This window comes from Hyla sarda, chromosome 1, assembly GCF_029499605.1.
Source record: "Hyla sarda isolate aHylSar1 chromosome 1, aHylSar1.hap1, whole genome shotgun sequence".
Taxonomy (NCBI): domain Eukaryota; kingdom Metazoa; phylum Chordata; class Amphibia; order Anura; family Hylidae; genus Hyla; species Hyla sarda.
Genome location: NC_079189.1, coordinates 463,101,746 through 463,122,311, shown reverse-complemented (window position 1 = coordinate 463,122,311; position 20,566 = coordinate 463,101,746). Strand labels below are relative to the sequence as shown.

General features: G+C 41.1%; 1 protein-coding gene across 1 annotated transcript in view; it reads right to left on the bottom strand.

Moving 5' to 3' along the window:
* KNTC1 (kinetochore associated 1) overlaps positions 1–20,566 on the bottom strand; it is a 242,213-nt gene that overhangs the window by 21,970 nt on the left and 199,677 nt on the right. Inside the window, exons 55-60 of the mRNA XM_056535369.1 lie at positions 17,184–17,319; positions 15,582–15,677; positions 13,709–13,765; positions 13,564–13,618; positions 13,424–13,487; positions 9,435–9,564 (exon numbers count right to left, since the gene is read on the bottom strand). Coding sequence (XP_056391344.1) covers positions 9,435–9,564; positions 13,424–13,487; positions 13,564–13,618; positions 13,709–13,765; positions 15,582–15,677; positions 17,184–17,319 — 538 coding nt within the window. The remainder of the gene's footprint in view (positions 1–9,434; positions 9,565–13,423; positions 13,488–13,563; positions 13,619–13,708; positions 13,766–15,581; positions 15,678–17,183; positions 17,320–20,566) is intronic.

Sequence of the window (20,566 nt, the reverse complement as noted above, 5' to 3'; positions counted from 1 at the left end):
CGGTTCACTCTTCACCCGGAACTCCCCCGGACACTACAGGAAGGATGGATGGCCCAGACCACCCCCATTACGGGTAAGTTTAATTTTTTTATTGACTCGGAGGGTGGGGGAGGGGCCCGACCGGTATAGCGGTATGGGCAAAAATCCATACCGGTATACCGCCCAGCATCACGGTGGGGGGTGCGACGCGGTGCGGTGGGTCGGGGGTGCGGTGCGGCGGGTCGGGGGGGGGGGGGGGGGGGGGGGTGGGGTCGGCGGTCGCGGTGCGGGGCATTATCGGCAAGGTAATTGCCGATACCGATAATGCCCAAAATCGTGATTATCGGCCGATAATATCGGCCATACCGATAATCGGTCGATCCCTAATATGTAGGGTTTTACTCTTTATTAGGTGTTAGTGTAGTGTAGTGTTTTTAGTAGGGATGTAAGAAAAAAATCGATTCCCGCGATTATCGCGATTTTTCACTTGCCGATACTGAATCGATTCAAAATATTTTTGAATCAATTCTTTTAGTGATGTGGAATTTGTATCTCCTGATGCACAGAAAGCATGTCCCGGGCATCAGGAGATACAAGTTCCACATTTTGTCAGCCGGATCTGACACGGCGGCAGCGCTCTGAATGTATGGAGAGGGCTCTGACTCCTGTTCTTAGTAGCTGGGGGCCGCCGCTAATAGCCAGCATTCGGCGATCGCCGCGGCTGGCTATTAACCCTTTAGATCGCCGCTGTCAAAGCTGACAGCGGCGTCTAAAGGGAGATGTGTATGCTCTCTGTGGCTCTGTCATTGATCGAGCCTGGCTGGACCAGGCTCTATCAATGGATCGCAGATAAATGGAGTTCAATAGAACTCTATTCATCTGTCTGAGGAATCTAATGATTCCTAAAAGACTAATAAAGTGTACAAAAAAAAAATTAAATAAAAATAAAGTTTTAATAAAAGCGTAAAAGACATTGTTTTTTAAAGAGAATCGGGATATATCGCGATGTATAGTCACCTAGACGGTATCGCGATTCGTATCGAATCGACAAATTCTTGGCGATTCACACCCCTAGTTTTTAGGGTACATTCGCACTGGCGGGTTATGGTGAGTTTCCCGCTAGGAATTTGCGCTGCGGCGAAAAATTTGCAGGAAACTTACTGTAAACCCGCCTGTGAATGTAACCTCCAGCTGTTTCAAAACTACAACTCCCCGCATGTACTGACAGACCGTGCATGCTGGGAGTTGTAGTTTTGCAACAGCTGGAGGCACACTGGTTGGAAAACCTTCAGTTAGGTTCTGTTACCTAACTCAATATTTTCCAACCAGTGTGCCTCCAGCTGTTGCAAAACTACAATTCCCAGCATGTACTGATCACAGAAGGGCATGCTGGGAGATGTAGTTATGCAACAGCTGGAGGTACGCAACTACAACTCCCAGCATGCCGAGACAGCTGTTTGCTGTGTGGGCATGCTGGAATTTGTAGTTTTGCAACATCTGGAGTGCTACAATTTAGAGACCACTGAACAGTGATCTCCAAACTGTGGACCTCCAGATGTTGCAAAACTACAACTCCCAGCATGCCCAGACAGCAAACAGCTGTGTGGGCATGCTAGGAGTTGTAGTTTTGCAAGATCTAGAGGGCAGTATAGAGATCACTGTGCAGTGGTCTCTAAACTGTAGACCTCCAGCTGTTGCAAAACTACAAATTCCAGCATGCCCACATGCATGGGCATACTGGGAGTTGTAGTTTTGCAACATCTGGAGGGCTACAGTCTAGAGACCACTATAGTGGTCTCAGACTGTAGCCCTCTAGATGTTGCTAGGCAACTCACCGGCTTCCGTCGCATCCAGGGAGCCGTCCTCTTCTGCCGCACGCCGCCTGCAGATCTCCGCCGCTCCGCTGCCTCTGGACGGGTAAGTGATCTTCGGCGCTACTCCTCTTCGTTTTCCCGGTTCTGGCCCGCCTATTGTGGGTGGGTAGGATGGGGAAAACTAAAGTAAACCCCCCCACCCCAGATCTGCTATTGGTGGTCGCGTCTATACCACCAATAGCAGGGATAGGAGGGGTGGCACCCGTGCCACCTCACTCCTATCGCTTCAGGGGGATTGTGGGTGTCTTAGACAACCGCGATCCCCCTTATATTCCGGCTCACCATAGACCCGTAATGACCCGGAATCAGCGCAAATCAGTTAATTCAGTTGCGATTTGCGCCGATCGCCGACATGGGGGAGTCTAATGACCCCCCTTCGGCATTTGCACGGGTTGCCTGCTGATAGATATGAGCAGTCACCACGGGCGTATGGATACGCCCTTCGCCCTTAAGTACCAGGACGCAAGGGTGTATGCATACGCCCTTCGTCCCCAAAAGGTTAAACCATTTTTTCACATCTTTAGCAAAAAACATTTTTTATGAAGTATATTAGGAATGTGTCTTGTTTTTAAGGAAGCATTAAATGAAAAAAGTTGTTTCAAACGACAGTAGTGCTTTAAATTAACACCTTCTCAACCCATGACCTGTTTTTTGAACAGAGTTTTTTTCCCCCCAATTTTTCAATTTTTTTTAAAGTCATAAAACAAAAAGATTATCCAAGTTTGGTATCGCTGGAAATGTACTGACCCATAGAATAATGTTAGAATGTCAGTTTAACTGTGAACTAAAAAAAAAAAAAATTACATTATTGCCCCCCAAAATTGCGCAATTCCATATTTTTTTCAATTTTGCCTTAGCTTCATAATACATTATATGATAAAATATATGTGTGCAATGAAAAGTACAACTTGTCCCACAAAAAATAAGCCCTAATACAACTTTGTTAGTGGATAAATACAAAAGTTATGGGTCTATGAGGCGGAAACATTCACTGGAAATCAAAATTTACCGGGTCAAGAAGGTGTTAAAGGGGTACTCCCAAGGAAAACTTTTTTTTTTTTTTTTTTTATTAACTGGTGCCAGAAAGTTAAACAGATTTGTAAATCACTTCTATTAAACAATCCTAATCCTTCCAGTACTTTTTAGGGGCTGTATACTAATGAGAAATCAAAAAAAGAAATGCATTTCCTCTGATGTCATGACCACAGTGCTCTCTGCTGACCTCTGCTTTCCATTTTAGGAACTGTCCAGAGCAGGCGAAAATCCCCATTGCAAACATATGCTGCTCTAGACAGTTCCTAAAATGGACAGCAGATGTCAGCAGAGAGCACTGTGGTCTTGACATCAGAGGAAATGCATTACTTTTTTGGATTTCTCTTTAGTATACAGCCCCTAAAAAGTACTGGAAGGATTAAGATTTTTTAATAGAAGTGATTTACAAATATAAGAAAAGGAAAAAAGGTGCAAGTGCAGCTCACAATTAATGTGTAAACCCTACCTGAGGTCAACAGGGCATGCAACTATACCACAGCTGCAAAAAATAACGAAATATGTATAGAAAAATATTGCCCGGACCTTCCAAGGTAGTGTGATTTGATTAAATAGACAATAGATAACTGGGTCGTGCTCCAATAATAATTCAATGGTTATTTATTTAAAATGTATAGTGCATTACTCCTCACAGGGCCCTTGTGAGAAAAAACACATATAATAAATGTACAAGATTAAACGATCTTAAAATGTTAAAAAGTATCACTGGCATATAAGATGGCTCTATGTAGACAAATTCATATAACGTCTTTACGGTATTGTGAAGATACAGTATAAATGTCCTTTTGTATGGCAATTATAAAGCAAAGTGGATACTCTGTTACCGGTCCTGGATGATGTGGCTCTGTCAGCTCCCGTGCCTGGATATCACAGTCAGCGGTCTTAGATGGTGCTGTGGCTTTGACTCTCAAGATCCAGGTGTTATGCGATGGTGGTCGTCCCAGGCTAGTGGCACTGGCAGGCGCCGATGATGGAATCGCCGGGAGACCGTGCGCTAGCAGGCGCTGATGGTAGATTTGTCAGGAGACCAAGCGCTGGCAGGCGCTGATGGTATCGATCTCCTCACCGCTGGACTTGGAAGCCGGAGACTACACGCTGGGTAGAATGAACTTGCCTCGTGTAGATGGCGTGTGACGTCAGCTTGAGCCGGAGCTGGCCAGGTAGGGGGGTGCCCCATGGACTGATTCCATCCTCTACACTGTCATCTTACTTACACATTTTTATCTTATTTTGTATTTATCTATTTTTACTTTTATTCTTGTTTTTATTTTATTACTCTTTAGACTTTATCTTTCATTAACATTCAATTTTTATTTCATTCCTTTTTATTTATTTTTTATGTTCATTTTTATTTTTATTCTCTTTTTCATTTTCATTTTTATTTATGTTTTACTTTCAATTTTACTTCTATTTTCATATTCATTTTTATTTTTACTTTCATTTCATTAATAGTGTCTACTTTTTCACTGTAATTGTGGGAAAGATATTTAATTGCAATCCCACAAGTAGTCCAGTCAGTTTCACTCATATACGTAATCTAATACGTCTATTTTCCGTCTTCTGACGGTATTCACATACACATTCATCTACTTTGCTCTCTAGGTAACTTGATTATCCATTCCATGTTTTTGTTATCACTTAGAATACTGTTGAATCATGGGATTCGTGCTCCTATAAATAGATAAACATTGTTATTAATCATTATGACTACTGAGGAAAGGGTCGTATCTGAGAACCCTGAAACGCGTCTAGTCCTGTTTATTAATCCTGTTCACTGGCATTTATGCTCTTTATGAACTTAAGCTACTGCTCACGGAGCAAATTCATCACATTGTGGATCTCCTACGCATTAGTCGATCTAGACTAGTGTCCGGTCCTGATTTTACCTGGCCAGCTCCGGCTCAAGCTGACGTCACACGCCATCTACACGAGGCAAGTTCCATCTACCCAGCGTGGATCTTGAGAGTCAAAGCCACAGCACCATCTAAGACCGCTGACTGTGATATCCAGGCACGGGAGCTGACAGAGCCACATCATCCAGGACCGGTAACAGAGTATCCACTTTGATTTATAATTGCCATACAAAAGGACATTTATACTGTATCTTCACAATACCGTAAAGACGTTATATGAATTTGTCTACATAGAGCCATCTTATATGCCAGTGATACTTAACATTTTAAGATCGTTTAATCTTGTACATTTATTATATGTGTTTTTTTCTCACAAGGGCCCTGTGAGGAGTAATGCACTATACATTTTAAATAAATAACCATTGAATTATTATTGGAGCACGACCCAGTTATCTATTGTCTATTTAATCAAATCACACTACCTTGGAAGGTCCGGGCATGATTTACAAATATGTTTAACTTTCTGGCACCAGTTGATTTAAAAAAAAAAAAAAAAAAGGTTTCCACGGGAGTAACCTCTTAAAGGGGTTATCCAGGAAAAAACATTTTTTTACATATCAACTGGCTCCAGAAAGTTAAACAGATTTGTAAATTACTTCTATTAAAAAATCTTATTCCTTTCAGTACTTTTGAGCTTCTGAAGTTAAGGTTGTTCTTTTCTGTCTAAGGGCTCTCTGATGACACGTGTCTCGGGAACCACCCAGTTTAGAAGCAAATCCCCATAGCAAACCTGTTCTATACTAGGCGGTTCCCGTGACACGTGTCATCAGAGAGCACTTAGACAGAAAAGAACAACCTTAACTTCAGAAACTGATAAGTACTGAAAGGATTAAGATTTTTTTTATTGAAGTAATTTACAAATCTGTTTAACTTTCTGTAGCCAGTTGATATATATAAAAAAGTTTTTTCCTGGATAACCCCTTTAAGGACCCATGACATACCAGTACGTCATGAGACCGCTCCCGATCTATAACGCGGGGCCACGATCTATAATGCGGGGCAGGGACCCGTGGCTAACAGCGCGCGGCAGTGATCGCGGTGCCGCACGCTATTAACCCTTTAAACGCGGCGTTGAACGCTGCGTCTAAAGTGAAAGTAAAACCATGCCGGTTAGCTCAGGGGGCTGTTCGGGATCGCCGCGTCGAAATTGTGGCATCACGAACAGCTTACAAGACAGCCGGAGGATCCCTACCTGCCTCCATGCTGTCCGATCGCCGAATGACTGCTCAGTGCCTGAGATCCAGGCATGAGCAGTCAAGCGGCAGAATCATCGATCAGTGGTTTCTTATGAGAAACCAGTGATCAATGTAAAAGATCAGTGTGTGCAGTGTTATAGCCTCCTATGGGAGCTATAGCACTGCAAAAAAAAAAAGTGAATAAAGATCATTTAACACCTCCCCTAATAAAAGTTTGAATCACCCCCCTTATCTAAAAAAAAAAAAAAAAAAACTGTGTAAATAAAAATATGTGGTATCGCCGTGTGCGGAAATGTCCGAATTATAAAAATATATCATTAATTAAAAAGCACAGTCAATGGCGTACGCGCAAAAAAACTTCAGCAATCAGCTGAAGCAATCAACCGCCGATAACACTGATCAATGCAAAGCTATGGCTTTGCAGTAATCAGTGTATAAGATCAGTGTGTGCAGTGTTATAGCCCCCTATGGGAGCTATAACACTGCAAAAAAGAGTGTAAAAAAAAAGTTAATAAATGTGATTTAACCCTTTCCCTAATAAAAGTCCAAATCACCCCCATTTCCTATAAAAAAACATGTAAATAAAAATAAATATAAATGTGTGTTATCGCCGCCTGCGTAAATGTCTGAACTATAAAAATATATCATTAATTAAACCGCACGGTCAATGGCGTACGTGCAAAAAAATTCCAAAGTCCAAAATAACATATTTTTGGTCACTTTTTATATCATGAAAAAATGAATAAAAAGCGGTCAAAAAGTCTGATCAATACAAAAATGGTACCGCAAAAAATGAGCCCTCATACCGCCCCATACGCAGTAAAATAAAAAAGTTATAGGGGTCAGAAGATGACAATTTTAAACGTATACATTTTCCTGCATGTAGTTATGATTTTTTCCAGAAGTACGACAAAATCAAACCTATATAATTTTTACCGAAAAATGTACTGCGTAGAAACTGAAGCCCCCAAAAGTTACAAAAAATTTTATGACTGATGTCACTGCAAAGTAGAATTGGTGGCGCAAAAAATAAGCCATCATATGGATTTGAAGGTGCAAAATTGAAAGGGTTATGATTTTTAAAAGGTGAGGAGGAAAAAGCAAAAGTGGAAAAACGGAAAAAACTGTGGTCCTTGAGGGGGTTAAAGTCATCCGTTTGCACCCGGTTTATAATATGCATTTTTGAACCGTTATTACTTCTGAGCATGCTCAGAAGAGGTGAAATCAGCAGACTCCTGCAGTGCTGCAGGCCTACTACTACGATCATGGAACAGACTTACACTGCTGATAGAATCCTTTTGACACATAGTGCTGCGGAGGCTACATGTATATAGAAGTGCTGCGGGGGGGGCAAACATATTTCACTATATGAGGTCCCCCACAGCAATTCTATATACATTTAGCCCCCGCAGTGTATGTGTCAAAATTATTTTATCAGCAGGGGATCGGGCTGGCCTGGAAGCAAAAATTTGGCATCCTTTTGCATCCGTTAGTAGTATGGTCTGTTTAGAAGGCAGTGACGGGAGAAAAGCGGGATGGAAGACCATGGCCGTGTGAACGTAGCCTTAGTCAGTAGGTATATTTCCGTCACACAGGTGGGACTGATTTGTAATGAAGATATTGTAAGCTGAAAATAGAAAGGGACGTGGCTTTGTGGGACTTGGTGATTTGCGAGCCAGATGGATGCACGAAAAGGGTAGAGAATAAAATGGGTGGGGCTTAAACAGTGGGCGTGTCTGTGAGATGGGGTGTGGCTTGCAAGCTGGACTGACACATTCACCAGGAGATGCAGAGCGGAGCTTGTGGAGTAAGGTAACGGAAGTCCCATATACTTGCATGGGACTTGAGTGTAGGTAAGGGTAAATTTAATTATCATATATTTTTATTTGACATATAAGTAATGTGGGTACCAGGTATTATTGAAATATCTCCAGCCGTACGGAAGTTATGTGGGAACATACCGTATTTGTCGTCCTATAAGACGCACCCAATTTATAGGTGCAAAATCTAAAAAAAATAAAGATTTTGAACCCAATAGTGGTCTTCAACCTGCGGACCTCCAGATGTTGCAAAACTACAACTCCCAGCATGCTGGGTGTTGTAGTTTTGCAACATCTGGAGGTCCGCAGATTGAAGACCACTGCATAAGAGGTAATACTCACGTGTCCCCGCCGCTCCGGACCCGTCACCGCTGCCCTGGATGTCGCTCCATCGCTATCGCCGTGTCGCCGTCGCTCCGGAATGTCTCTGCTGCCGGCTGGGTATCCTTGCTCTCCGTCGCTACGCACGATGACGCGCGTACGCGACGACGTGATGACGAGGAAGGAGAGCATCGGCCATACAGGGGATGCCTGAACGGAGAAGACACCGAGGAGGCAGGTAAGGTCCTTCCCGGTGTCCTGTAAGCACTAACCCGGCTATTCAGTCGGGCTGTTCGGGACCGCCGCGGTGAAATCGTGATGGTCCCGAACAGCCCGACTGAACAGCCGGGTTAGTGTCACTTTCCCTTCAGACGCGACGGTCAGCTTTGATCGCCGCGTCTGAAGGGTTAATACAGGGCATCAACGCGATCGGTGATGTCCTGTATTAGCCTCGGATCCCGGCCGTTGATGGCCGCAGGGACCGCCGCGATAGGGGTGTATTCGCCGTATAAGACGCACCAACTTTTTCCCCCCAGTTTTGGGGAAGAAAAAGTGCGTCTTATACGGCGAAAAATACGGTACATTTCCTATAGATTTGCATGGGACTTTAAACAAAAACCATGACCCTCACAAATGGGGGTAGTTAAGGGTTAAATTAACTATCCTATATTTTAAGTGGACATATAAGTAACACGTGATTTGCATGGGATTTTAAACAGAAACCCAGACAAATGGGGTTGAGTAAGGGTTAAATTACCTATCCTATGTTTGTTGTTGACATATTAGTTAACATGTGTATCAAGTTTCATGTTAATATCTTTTGCCGTTTGGACGTGATGCTGGGACACACACACATTGAGTTATATATTATATATATATATATATATATTATATATATATATATATATATATATATATATATATATATAAATATATAAATATATATATATATATATATATATATATATATATATATATATATATATATATATATATATATATAAATATATATATATTATCACATATATCCAGAAAAGTGCCATTCAGACAAAAGCTGAGTTAACAGTTTCTGGACACTGAATTATGTCTTAAAATTTTGTCTTTTCGATTTTAAAGTCCCATGACTGCCACCACAGGTCCTTCACTGTGAGCCAAATTGGACAAACACGCACATACTATGCATAAAAATGTAACAGCTCATGGAAAATAATGGTTTATCAACTACTGTATTACAAAAGCAGCACATATTAGGTTTCTGATTGTTCATCTTTGATAAATTACCTGAATTTGTTGTTCTCTTTTGTCCACATATGGGATTAGCAAAAGACAACCCAAAGTAAATGCTGGAAGATCAATCTGGGCATATTGTTTAGCGATTCCTACAAGGTCCAGATCAGCAAGAACAGGGCACCTTAAGCAGTTAAAAAAATAAATTTAAAAAATTAAGAGTCATATATGTTCTACCACAAGCTGCAGTAATGGCAAGACAAATATACATAGAACAAACAAATATTTTACATCTTAAAATTCAACAATGTAACCGAAGGGTATTTTTCAATAGCTTGTTTACTAACAAATAATAATGTTTTAATTTACTAATAGTACGGAAACGCAACAGAAAAACTGCCACAGGTTTTTCCTAAGTTTTGGCAGTTTTCTGGCGTTTTTGCCTTTGAGTGGAAATTGCATTTGTGGCCCCTTTGGCAGTTTTTTTCTAAATTTGTTGGGTACCGAAAACATGCAGTAGGGATGGGAAAAAAATGTATTTAAAGAAAAAAAATTTTTTATAGTGAAATTTAAATTAGTTAATAAAGTGTGTGTGTTTCCCTTTTTTCTATTTTAATTTTTTTTTTTTTAAGGTAGTACAGTGTGTTCCTTGCTGGGAGTAGTACTACTACCCAAAAAATAAAATAAAAAATTATAAAAAAGGGAAAAACACACACACACACACACTACATTTTTATTATTGTCAGCTACATTTTTAGTCACTGTTTAAAAATGTATCCAAATTTCGTTATAAAAAAGATAAATGTCGTTAAATACAATTTTTTCCATCACTACCGTATCTTATTTATTTTTTTTAACAGTACCCTATGAAATTTTATAAAAAAAAAGGTATTTCCATCACTTTTTAAAGGTAGACCAAAAAAAGAATAAAAACGCCAGCAAAAACGCCAAAGTTAAAACCCACATGGCGTTTTTTCACTCCCATAGACTATGGGAGGAAACTGCCAAGATTTTCCTAAACCCCTTAAATGGTAACTCTCATTAAAACTAATTTTTGCTATTGCATTACTTAAGGTAAATAAAAAATATTTCTAATATACATTGTTTCAAAATAAAATGAAATTTTCTGTTTTATTTGTGCTTAAAAAAGCTCAAGAGCACATTGTCCCCCATCTCATACACAGACTTTGGACCGAAGCCCAAACACAGGAATTGCAGCCCGGAGTGCTGAGGGAAGGGGGGGGAGGGAGTGTGAGAGGAACTATGATTGGATGAGGCTGGACACCGCCCCCTCAGCACTCCAGGCTGTTTGGGCTTGTGTGGTCTGTGTATGAGATGGGGGAAAATGTTCTCTTGAGCTTTTTTAAGCACAAATAAAACATATAAAACGTCTTTTTTTTTTGTTACCATTTAAGGACCAAGTGTTTTTCTGTTTTTTGCACTTTCATTTTTGCCTCCTTACCTTTTAAAAATCATAACCCTTTAAATTTTGCACCTAAAAAATGATTACTTATTTTTTGTGCCACCAATTCTACTTACTATTAAGATGATACCCTACTTATATAGGTTTGATTTTGTCGTACTTCTGGAAAAAATCATTACTACATGCAGGAAAATGTATACATTTAAAATTGTCCTCTTCTGACCCCTATAACTTTTTAAATTTTTTGCATACGGGGCTGTATGAGGGCTCATATTTTGCACCGTGATATGAAGTTTTTTAACAATCAAACCATGAAGCTTTATTGTTGCACAAAGTCAGTGTACAGACATATCAGTTCAGCAAAACCAGTAACAGAGGCCATAACAGCCGTAACTCAAAATAATAAAGAAAAACAACAAGAAAAAAAAAAAAAAAAAAAAAGGGAAGGGAGAAACAATAATAAATCCATAGGGTAACAGTGAACTGCTATATGCAAGTAATACAAGGCAGAAGCTCAAGTAAAATATTCCTGCGTAGTTAAATAAACATACATATACACGGCCAGACTCCTATAGCATAAGGCCATCTTACCCCCCACGCCCTCCCACTCCTCCCCTTGTGATATGAAGTTTTTATTGGTACCATTTTTGTTTTGATCAGAGTTTTTGATCGCATTTTATTCATTTTTTATGGTATAAAAAGTGATCAAAAATACGCTATTTTGGACTTTGGAATTTTTTTTTGCACGTACGCCATTGACCGTGCGGTTTAATTAACAATATATTTTTATAGTTCGGACACTTACGCACTTGGCGATACCACATATGTTTATTTTTATTATGTGTATATATTTTTTATATGGAATTTGGGAAAAGGGGGATGATTTAGTTTTTTAATAAGGAAGGTGTTAATGTGTGTGTTTTTAAAACTTTTTTTTACACTTTTAGTCCCTTTAGGGGACTTTTAGGATGAATCATTTGATTCCTCATACAGACCAATGTGGTTCCATAAAACCACATTGATCTGTATTCTCTGCGCTCGATTGATAAAGCCTGGTCCTGCCAGGCTTTTTCATTTTCATTGCAGAAGCTGCCGTGGAAGGAGAGGTAAGCCCTCCGGCTACCTCAGCAGTGGATCGTCCCCGCGATCCACCCCAGTGGGCCACCAGGGACGGAATAAAGGCACCTTTAGGCGCCGCTGTCAGATTTGACAGCTGCGATCTAAAGGGTTAATAGCCGGCCGCAGCAATTGCTACAAGAATCAGCTAGGGGCCGCCCGGGCTTGAGTCAGGAGCCCGCGCCATACGCGGTTAACGGCACATGGACGAGTATAAACGTCCATGGTCGTTAACCGGTTAAAAAACGCCTAAGTCTCAACAAGAGGTCGTTTTTGAAAAACTGCAAAAGAGCCAAAAATAGCTGAAAAACGCCAAAAGGATTAAAAAAAACAAAAAAAGCCAAACTGAAAAACGCCAAGTGGATATGGCATTTTGCAGTTCCCTATTGAATAGCAGCTAACATCTGTCTGCAGCATTTTTTTCACCAATGGGCATTTTTATTGGAGTTTTGGCAAAAAAAAAAAATAAATTGTGGAAACCTAGCCTAATACAGATTTTTTTTTTTTACGTTTCTTTTATTTTTTTCATAGTAAGGAAACAAAAAGTATACACATTTGGTGTCTGTTAGTATTATCATATGGACAGATAAGATCATATGATCGGATAAAATAATTTTTCAGGCTTTGTAATACATCATATGGTAAAATAGGGGTAAAAACTAAAAAAAAATAAAAAAAAATAAATAAAAAATTGTCCTGCCAAAAATATGCTCTTAGAAGAGGAGGAGAAAGAAAACCTAAGCCAAAAATCTCAATTCCAGGAGAGCTTAAGGGGTAAAAAGTACATTATTGTATTTTATCACCGCGTAGGTATGAACAAAATTGCAGTGCACAGCGCTTGAAAAAACTTTAGCAAGGGAGGTGTGAGGTCACCAGCAGGGAGGGGCAAGGCCAAATTTGCAGGAGCCAATTTACAGGTTGCTTGTCTTCTCCACATATTTATGTTCGTTCCCTCAATAGTGGGAGAACAAATTAAGTTTTTATATTTCCTAACAAATTAAAAAAAAATCTACAAAAAACATTACATAAAAAGATAAAAATGTGAAATCTATTTCAAAGAAAAATATTAGGTGACACATTCTCTTTTAAATAAAGTGTTGCTACTGTTCCTTGTACAGTAGGTGTCTGGGAGAGCCTCTCTGAAACAAATGTAGTGGTTTCCAGCCACTTCGGCATATGCAATCATTTTGCATGATGGAAAAAAAAAACATTTAACATTGTGGTCAGTACATTTGGATTATATAATTTCTTGTGACAATGCTGCATTGTTAATAAAGAGAGTAGGCGTTAATTTTTTAAAGATTTGCTTTACTCATGTATTTAAAAAAACAGACACTACATTCAGTAATCTAGTATATTAACACAATAAAGCCTAATGAAATATAAGCACTTATTACTAGGCATATTTTCTTACTTTTTTGATAGCTTAACAACATTTTAACAAAAAAATTAAGCAAAAGGTGTTGTGCGGTTTCCTTAGTAGATGCATTTCTATTTTACTCACTTTAACAACACCAGGAAGGACTGGTAGCATTCTTTAAGCTGTGAGGGGCTTGGGGGACAGGAAGCTAAAAAACAAAAACAAATTTCAGACAGCAACAATAACAACATGCAAAGCTGTTGATGATATTAATTTCCACATACCGCAAGCAAATGGTGCCAGTACAACACTACGCCATGCTCTGCTGAAGTTTGGCACCTGTAAACAAAACCCAACTTTCAAAGTGCAGTCAATATGACCATTGGAAAACTACTTTCATATAATAACTAACAAAGCCAAGATACATACCTCCCAAAGGCAGTGAATACTGGTGATAGCTACCAACACTTTCCTGAGGTAAGACATCTAGAAAAAGAAATATAGATTGAGAGAGAGAGAGAGATAAATCTCCTGAGAAGACCATCCCTCGTTTTAGACATCTGTGACCGCTTTTCTCCCATTATAGTCTATGGAAGCTGCCAATTATACAGACCACCCCTTTAGCTGACCAAAGACCACTTTTTTAGGCAGTTTTTCAGCTGGAACCCCTTTGAATAGACAACACATTGGACTCAAATGCACTCTGAATTATCTGGAAGAAGATCTTCTCTGAGCTGCATCACCAAACTGAAGCAAGGTGGAGGAGGAAACTTGAAGGACATCAAGGTAGAGATGCTTCCATCATCGTGCCACATTATTGGAGCTGATAAAGCAGGATGAGGACCATTTCCAGCACCAACACATGTCACTGGATAGGAAGCCGGAAGCTGTCAGATGGAAAAGGTGCTTTCTAAGTCATGCTGCAATGGGGAGAGAAGCCATGCTGGGGTACCAGAAATGAGAAGAGGAGTCGTACAAGGGTCTGGAAATAGAGTGGGAGCCATGCGGGCTGGAATAAGAGTGGGAGCCATGCTGGGATCAAAAATGAGATTGTAGTCCATGTGTGGGAGTCAAGAATGAGATGGAGAGCAATGCTAGGGACCAAGAATGAGAGAAGACTACATGCTGGGGACAAGGAATGAGATGGGGAGCCATGCTAGGGACCAAGAATGAGAGAAGACTACATGCTTGGGACAAGGAACGAGATGGGGAGCCATGCTAGGAATGAGATGGGAAGTGATGTTGGGGACAGGAAATGAGAGAACAAACCATGCTGGGGACAGAGAATGAGAGAACAAACCATGATGGGGACCGAGAATGAGAGAACAAACCATTCTGGGGACAGAGAATGAGAGAACAAACCATGCTGGGGACAGAGAATGAGAGAACAAACCATGCTGGGGACAGAGAATGAGAGAACAAACCATGCTGGGGACAGAGAATGAGAGAACAAACCATGCTGGGGACAGAGAATGAGAGAACAAACCATGCTGGGGACAGAGAATGAGAGAACAAACCATGCTGGGGACAGAGAATGAGAGAACAAACCATGCTGGGGACAGAGAATGAGAGAACAAACCATTCTGGGGACAGAGAATGAGAGAACAAACCATGCTGGGGACAGAGAATGAGAGAACAAACCATTCTGGGGACAGAGAATGAGAGAACAAACCATACTGGGGACAGAGAATGAGAGAACAAACCATGCTGGAGACAGAGAATGAGAGAACAAACCATGCTGGGGACAGAGAATGAGAGAACAAACCATGCTGGGGACAGAGAATGAGAGAACAAACCATGCTGGGGACAGAGAATGAGAGAACAAACCATGCTGGGGACCAGTAATTTAACATATGATAAAGGACATCATTTTGGCTCTCTTATGATCACTTAACCTGCATTCTGTATCCTTTTTTCTTTGAGAGGACCATCCTATTAAAACACCACCTTTTTGTGTATATTTGGGAGGTTGGCTCAAAGAAGTTTCACTGTAAATACTTGCTAGTTTTATATATAATCGACAATGTTCATGTTTCTATATACATTTTTATAAAACTAATATTTTTCTTAGGATAAAAACTATTTTACAATTTAGCAACCAGCTTTCTATCAAATATTTTCTTAGTCCTTTATTTTAGAAACATATTTTGAGCAGTTTCGAAGTTAAAATAAGTTGCAGTATATATGTTTATTGCCATTATAAAAATAATTATCTTCCATATATTAGAACCCTTAATGTGGGATTTGTGCATATGAAGAATATAAGCATTTACACATTTAGACCTATTATGTACCAGCTTACCATGTTAAATCCAAGCAACTTTTGTAATAATCCACTCCAGAGTTGAGGGTCATAAACCTGGTATTCTAAACTAAGTTCTGTTACCAATCTTACTGCCTAAAAAAGTCAAATACAATTTAAACAGTGATTATATTTAATGTATAAAATCCCTTTAATACAACACAATTACAAGCAGCTTTTAATGAAAGCATATTTTACACTCACATTATGTCTTTTTTTATTTAAAAAATTTAACCTGTGCCATTTTTATCCATTTTGTGGATGAAAAATGCCTTTCACAGCACCAAGAATATAATTCAAAAGGTAAAATTATCAAGTTATTCTCACAGCCCTTAAAGGACATCTGCAGCAAAAGACAACTTATCCCCTATCCACAGGATAAGGGATAAGTGTCTCATCTCCCAAACGGGGCCATGCATTGCAGCTCTATATGAGCGGCTAATGCGCGTAGCGTCGACCTCTCTGAGGTCGACGGTATGCCCCCACATACAGTTCTTTGGGAGAGGCGGAGAAGCACGAATGCTGCCTACCCGCCTCTCCCATAGAACTACATGAATGCTGTGGCCCCATGCAGGAGATCGCGGATTGTGTCCCAGCGGTCAGACCCCTACGATCAGACACTTATCCCCTATCCTGTGGATAGGGGATAAGTTGTCTTTTGCTGCAGATTTCCTTTAATGACCCTTGTTTAGATAAAAATCACTCTTTATATATAGATTAAAATCTCTCATAATTGCAAATTTGAAAAACAATCGTGACACACCACCATCCGATTATCTTTCCTGTACTCAGGTGGGTTAAGCATATCAAACCTACATTAGGTTATTTATCCTTGACCCAATGTAACAGTAACTGCCACAGAGAAACACCAATCCTAGTGACATCTAATGATTAACTAATATTCACCACAAAGGAAATAATGTGTGTAGTCACATCCACTCACCAAAATAATCAGATTAGATTACCAAAAACAACACCTCATAAGAAAAAGAAAAACTTTACAGTTTATGCCATTCGTTCTGACGCGTTTCCCCCCCATGATGTTGGGGTTTCTCAAGGAACACACAGGTAATCTGTCCCTTAGAAATGGACTGATGTCTGAAAGGAAGCCTGACTCATATGCAGCATATACCCTTTTCGTGGGGGCATAGCAGACAAGCGTTACGGCGCCTAACTTGATAAAGCGCAGTTCAATACGCCGGCATACACAGAAAGTAGAAAAAGTTGGGGGGGTTGGGATTTATCTGGAAGTAAATAGAATAAATAAAAATCACATGAACACAAAAATCAGCATGTATAACTGCCTTTTAATGGGTACAGTCATTATATAAAAAATTTTAAGTCACAGAAACGTTGAACAAGTCGGAAAAAGTGTGTGCTTAGCACAATCTTTTTCAGCTCTGTTTTGCATGACATACACATTATCGTAACTTGAGTTTATGGGCCGGTCTCTCTTACAGAAACACAGAGCAAGAAGAGAAGCCGATTCTACTGTATAGGTGGGGTCTGAATACTCGCCTGTGTTTAGTATTAGATGCAGGGCTACAAATGATCACCACACATAGCACTTCACAAATACCCCTTACATTTCTTCACACTCACCCTAGCTTCATGGCTGTGGTTCTTCCATAGGCCTTTAATCATTCCCTCTTTTGCACTGGTATGGAACGACTCAAGAGTGTATGGAATGTTTAAGATTTCAAATTCTGATAGATAGATGCAACATTTGAGGTAATACCTATATAAGATATCAATGTGAAAGCAGTGATTCTAAACTTTATATACAAAACATTTGTAAAAATCATTTAATTATCTAGATATTTGCTTGTGGAAAAGTCATCATTATCTCATCTTTTTTATTTTATTTATCTTTTATAAACAATAGTTTACAATTTCAAAAGTTAATTTTTTAGGATAGGGCTCCATGACGTCTATTAGTTTTGCTGTGTTCTCAGTATCTCATGGTCTATCAATCTGTTTACTCTGTTGTGCGGTCATTACTTATTCCACTTTAAAAAAATCATTAAAGGAGAGGTATCAAGCTGAAAAACGTATTCCTTATCCCCACCTCCCGTACAATCTCCCTGGCTCTACCTAGGAGCGGCTCATCACAACTCCCGCACAAATCGGTAGCCCCCCTCCATAACATCTCTATGAGTGAGCCAAAAATAGACAGAGATGTCGGGCGCCACAAGAGATCATTGGGGGGGGGGGTTGGACTCCTAGCAATCTAAAATTTTTCCTCTATTCTTCGGATAGGGGATATGTTTTTTTAGTATGATATATCTCCTTTAAGGTTCTGTAAAAGATGCAATAGCCCACTAGTTTAACCAATTAAGGACCAGTTTTTTTTTTCATTTTTGCACTTTCGTTTTTTCCTCCTCACCATCTATAAATCAAAGCTTTCAATTCTTGACCTAGAGACCTATATGAGGGTTTTTTTTTCCCGCCACCAGTATTACTTTGTAATTACCTCAATAAGTTTACCACAAAATCTACGGCGAAACCAGAAAAATTATATTTGTCGGGCAAAATTGAAAAAAACAAAAACACAATTTTGTGACACCTTATCTTTATTCTGTTGGTCCATACGATTCAAAATGATACCCGACTTATAAAGGTTGGATTTAGTTTTACTTCTGTTAAAAAAATTATAACTTTTTGTATGAAAATTTGTATGTTTAAAAATGTTCTCTTCTGACCCCTATAGCTTTTTTATTTTTCAATATGTGATAGGGGATAAGTGTATTTGACTGCAGTTGTCCTTTAATAGTTACAAATAGCAGAAGTCAGTCAAGACAGTCACTGAAAAACTAGCTGAATACTAACTGAAAAAAGGAGATTTTTTGTACTAATCGTAAAATCTCTTCCTTGTAGCTTTCATTGGGGGACACCGAACTGATGGGTATATGCTCCTGCCACTAGGAGGCGCTGACACTAGGAAAAAGAAAAGTCAGCTCCTCCCTGGCAGGATATACCCACCCTCCTGCAGTGAGGTAACCAGTTTTGTCACAAAGTAGTAGGAGAAACCAACAAGGAATTACGTCCAAAGACCCCCGAAGGAATCCCGGAGAACCCAAGAAACAGAATGCAGAAGAAATGGGTGGGTGCGGTGTCCCCCAATGAAAGTTACCAGAAAGAGATTTTACGGTGAGTACAAAAAAATCTCCTTTTCTCGGTCGCTGTTCATTGGGGGACACCAAAATGATGGGATATACCAAAGCAGTCCCCTAGGGTGGGAAAAATACAACCACCAGTGAAAAAGAGACAGCCCCGACTGGACTCATATGACCGCAAGGCCAGCGGACGAGCCCCCAGGTTGGAGACACCCCAGGCCCAAAACATGAGCCCCAGAAGATCTCCCGTCCCAGAAAAGATGGACCCGGACGAGAAGTGAAAATCCGTCCTCTGTAGAAACCCAAGGCACCCAGGCCATAGAGAGACAAGAAATAAGGAAAAGGGGAACAGATGTCTGCAAAAAACTCTCTCGGCGAAAACTGCCCAAAGGAAGTGAAAGGGCGCAGAACAGAATACCACCCCGACGAACGTATCGAGGAGGAGTCGGGGCCAGGCCACTACAATGTCCAAGATCTGGACCATCGCCAAGACTCAAGGAATCGGAAAACTGCCTGAAAGGAAGGTACACCGCAGCGTCGAAGGACAGAGTCCCAACAAGGGGACCAACAGTGATAGATCACAATCGTCCGGTAGACCAGAGCAGCCTTAAGAAGGTCCCGACAGAACTGGAATGGAGGGAGAATCAATGAGGACCTAGTTGGGACTCCCAGGGTCTGGGCATAGGAAGGCATACTCCAGAACTGTGGTGTCAATGCAGTACAATCGACACAAACCAAAAGGAAGAAGGACACGCCCCCACTATGGAGAGCACCAGGCTGTGAAATGGACAGAAGCACACAAGCCCAGGTAGGAAAACCCTGAGGAATGCACTTCAGGAAAATAAAATAGGCCCCCTCAGAGGACCCAGGTCTGAGGAGCAGGGAAAGCAAAGACAGGGTGAACGAAACCCCCAGGCTCCAGCGGCAGCCCTCGCTGCATGGAGGAGCCACCTTGCGACCCAAGAAGGATCAGGAACCCCGCCCACTGAAGCTGGGCAACAAATACAAGACGTGCTGAGGGCCATTCCAGACAGTGACCAGTAGGCACCCGAGGCACTCTGAACAGGGACCCGGGAAGGAACACCCGGAAGAACATGGAGGGGCTGAAACCGACAGACGCCCCCGCAGGCCCCATGTCAGAGCAGGGGAACCTGCCACGGAACCGCTGGAAGAACCAAGCCAAAGGAAGGAGAGCTCTACTCCAACAAAGCGGTCCCAGCATATGTGGGAACACAGACCTGGGGACCCCACGAAAAAACAGTGACATACCAAGACTGCAGACACTGAGAAAACACAGACCTCCAAGGGAGCAGCAGAAAGGGAGAACTGCCCCAGCCGACCAACAGTGCAACTCAAGAAGGAAAACGGAGCGATGTTACTGTTGCCGCAAGAAGAAAAAAGCACCAAGAAAAAAAACACCAAGCGGACAGTCTGGCCACGTGGCAAGGAGACCATGGCCATGTCGGGTCCCGCACACGGAAACAGTGGAGAGAGAGAGATACCAGCCTTTAGACAGAGTAGTAGGCATACAGAGAGGGACCTGACCAAGCAGGTAACCCCATAAACAGTCTGTAGCGTAATGTACAAGACACGCGAGCCAACACGGAGCGACTCACATGTAAACTACCATGACAGTGGTGAACTAACGTCCACAGAGAGAGAATGCCAGATAGATGACCCGAGGGTGGAAAGGTGGGAAGGCCAAGAAACCCCGCCCTCTGAGAGAGAGATGGAACCAGCGGAGAGCATCCCTGACATCTAGTAGAGCGTCCGTGAGACACTCTAGGACAGGGCCAAAATACACACCAAACAGTGGAGTATAGGAACTCCAGCCGCAAAAACAACTGCCGTATCACTGCCGGCAGAAGA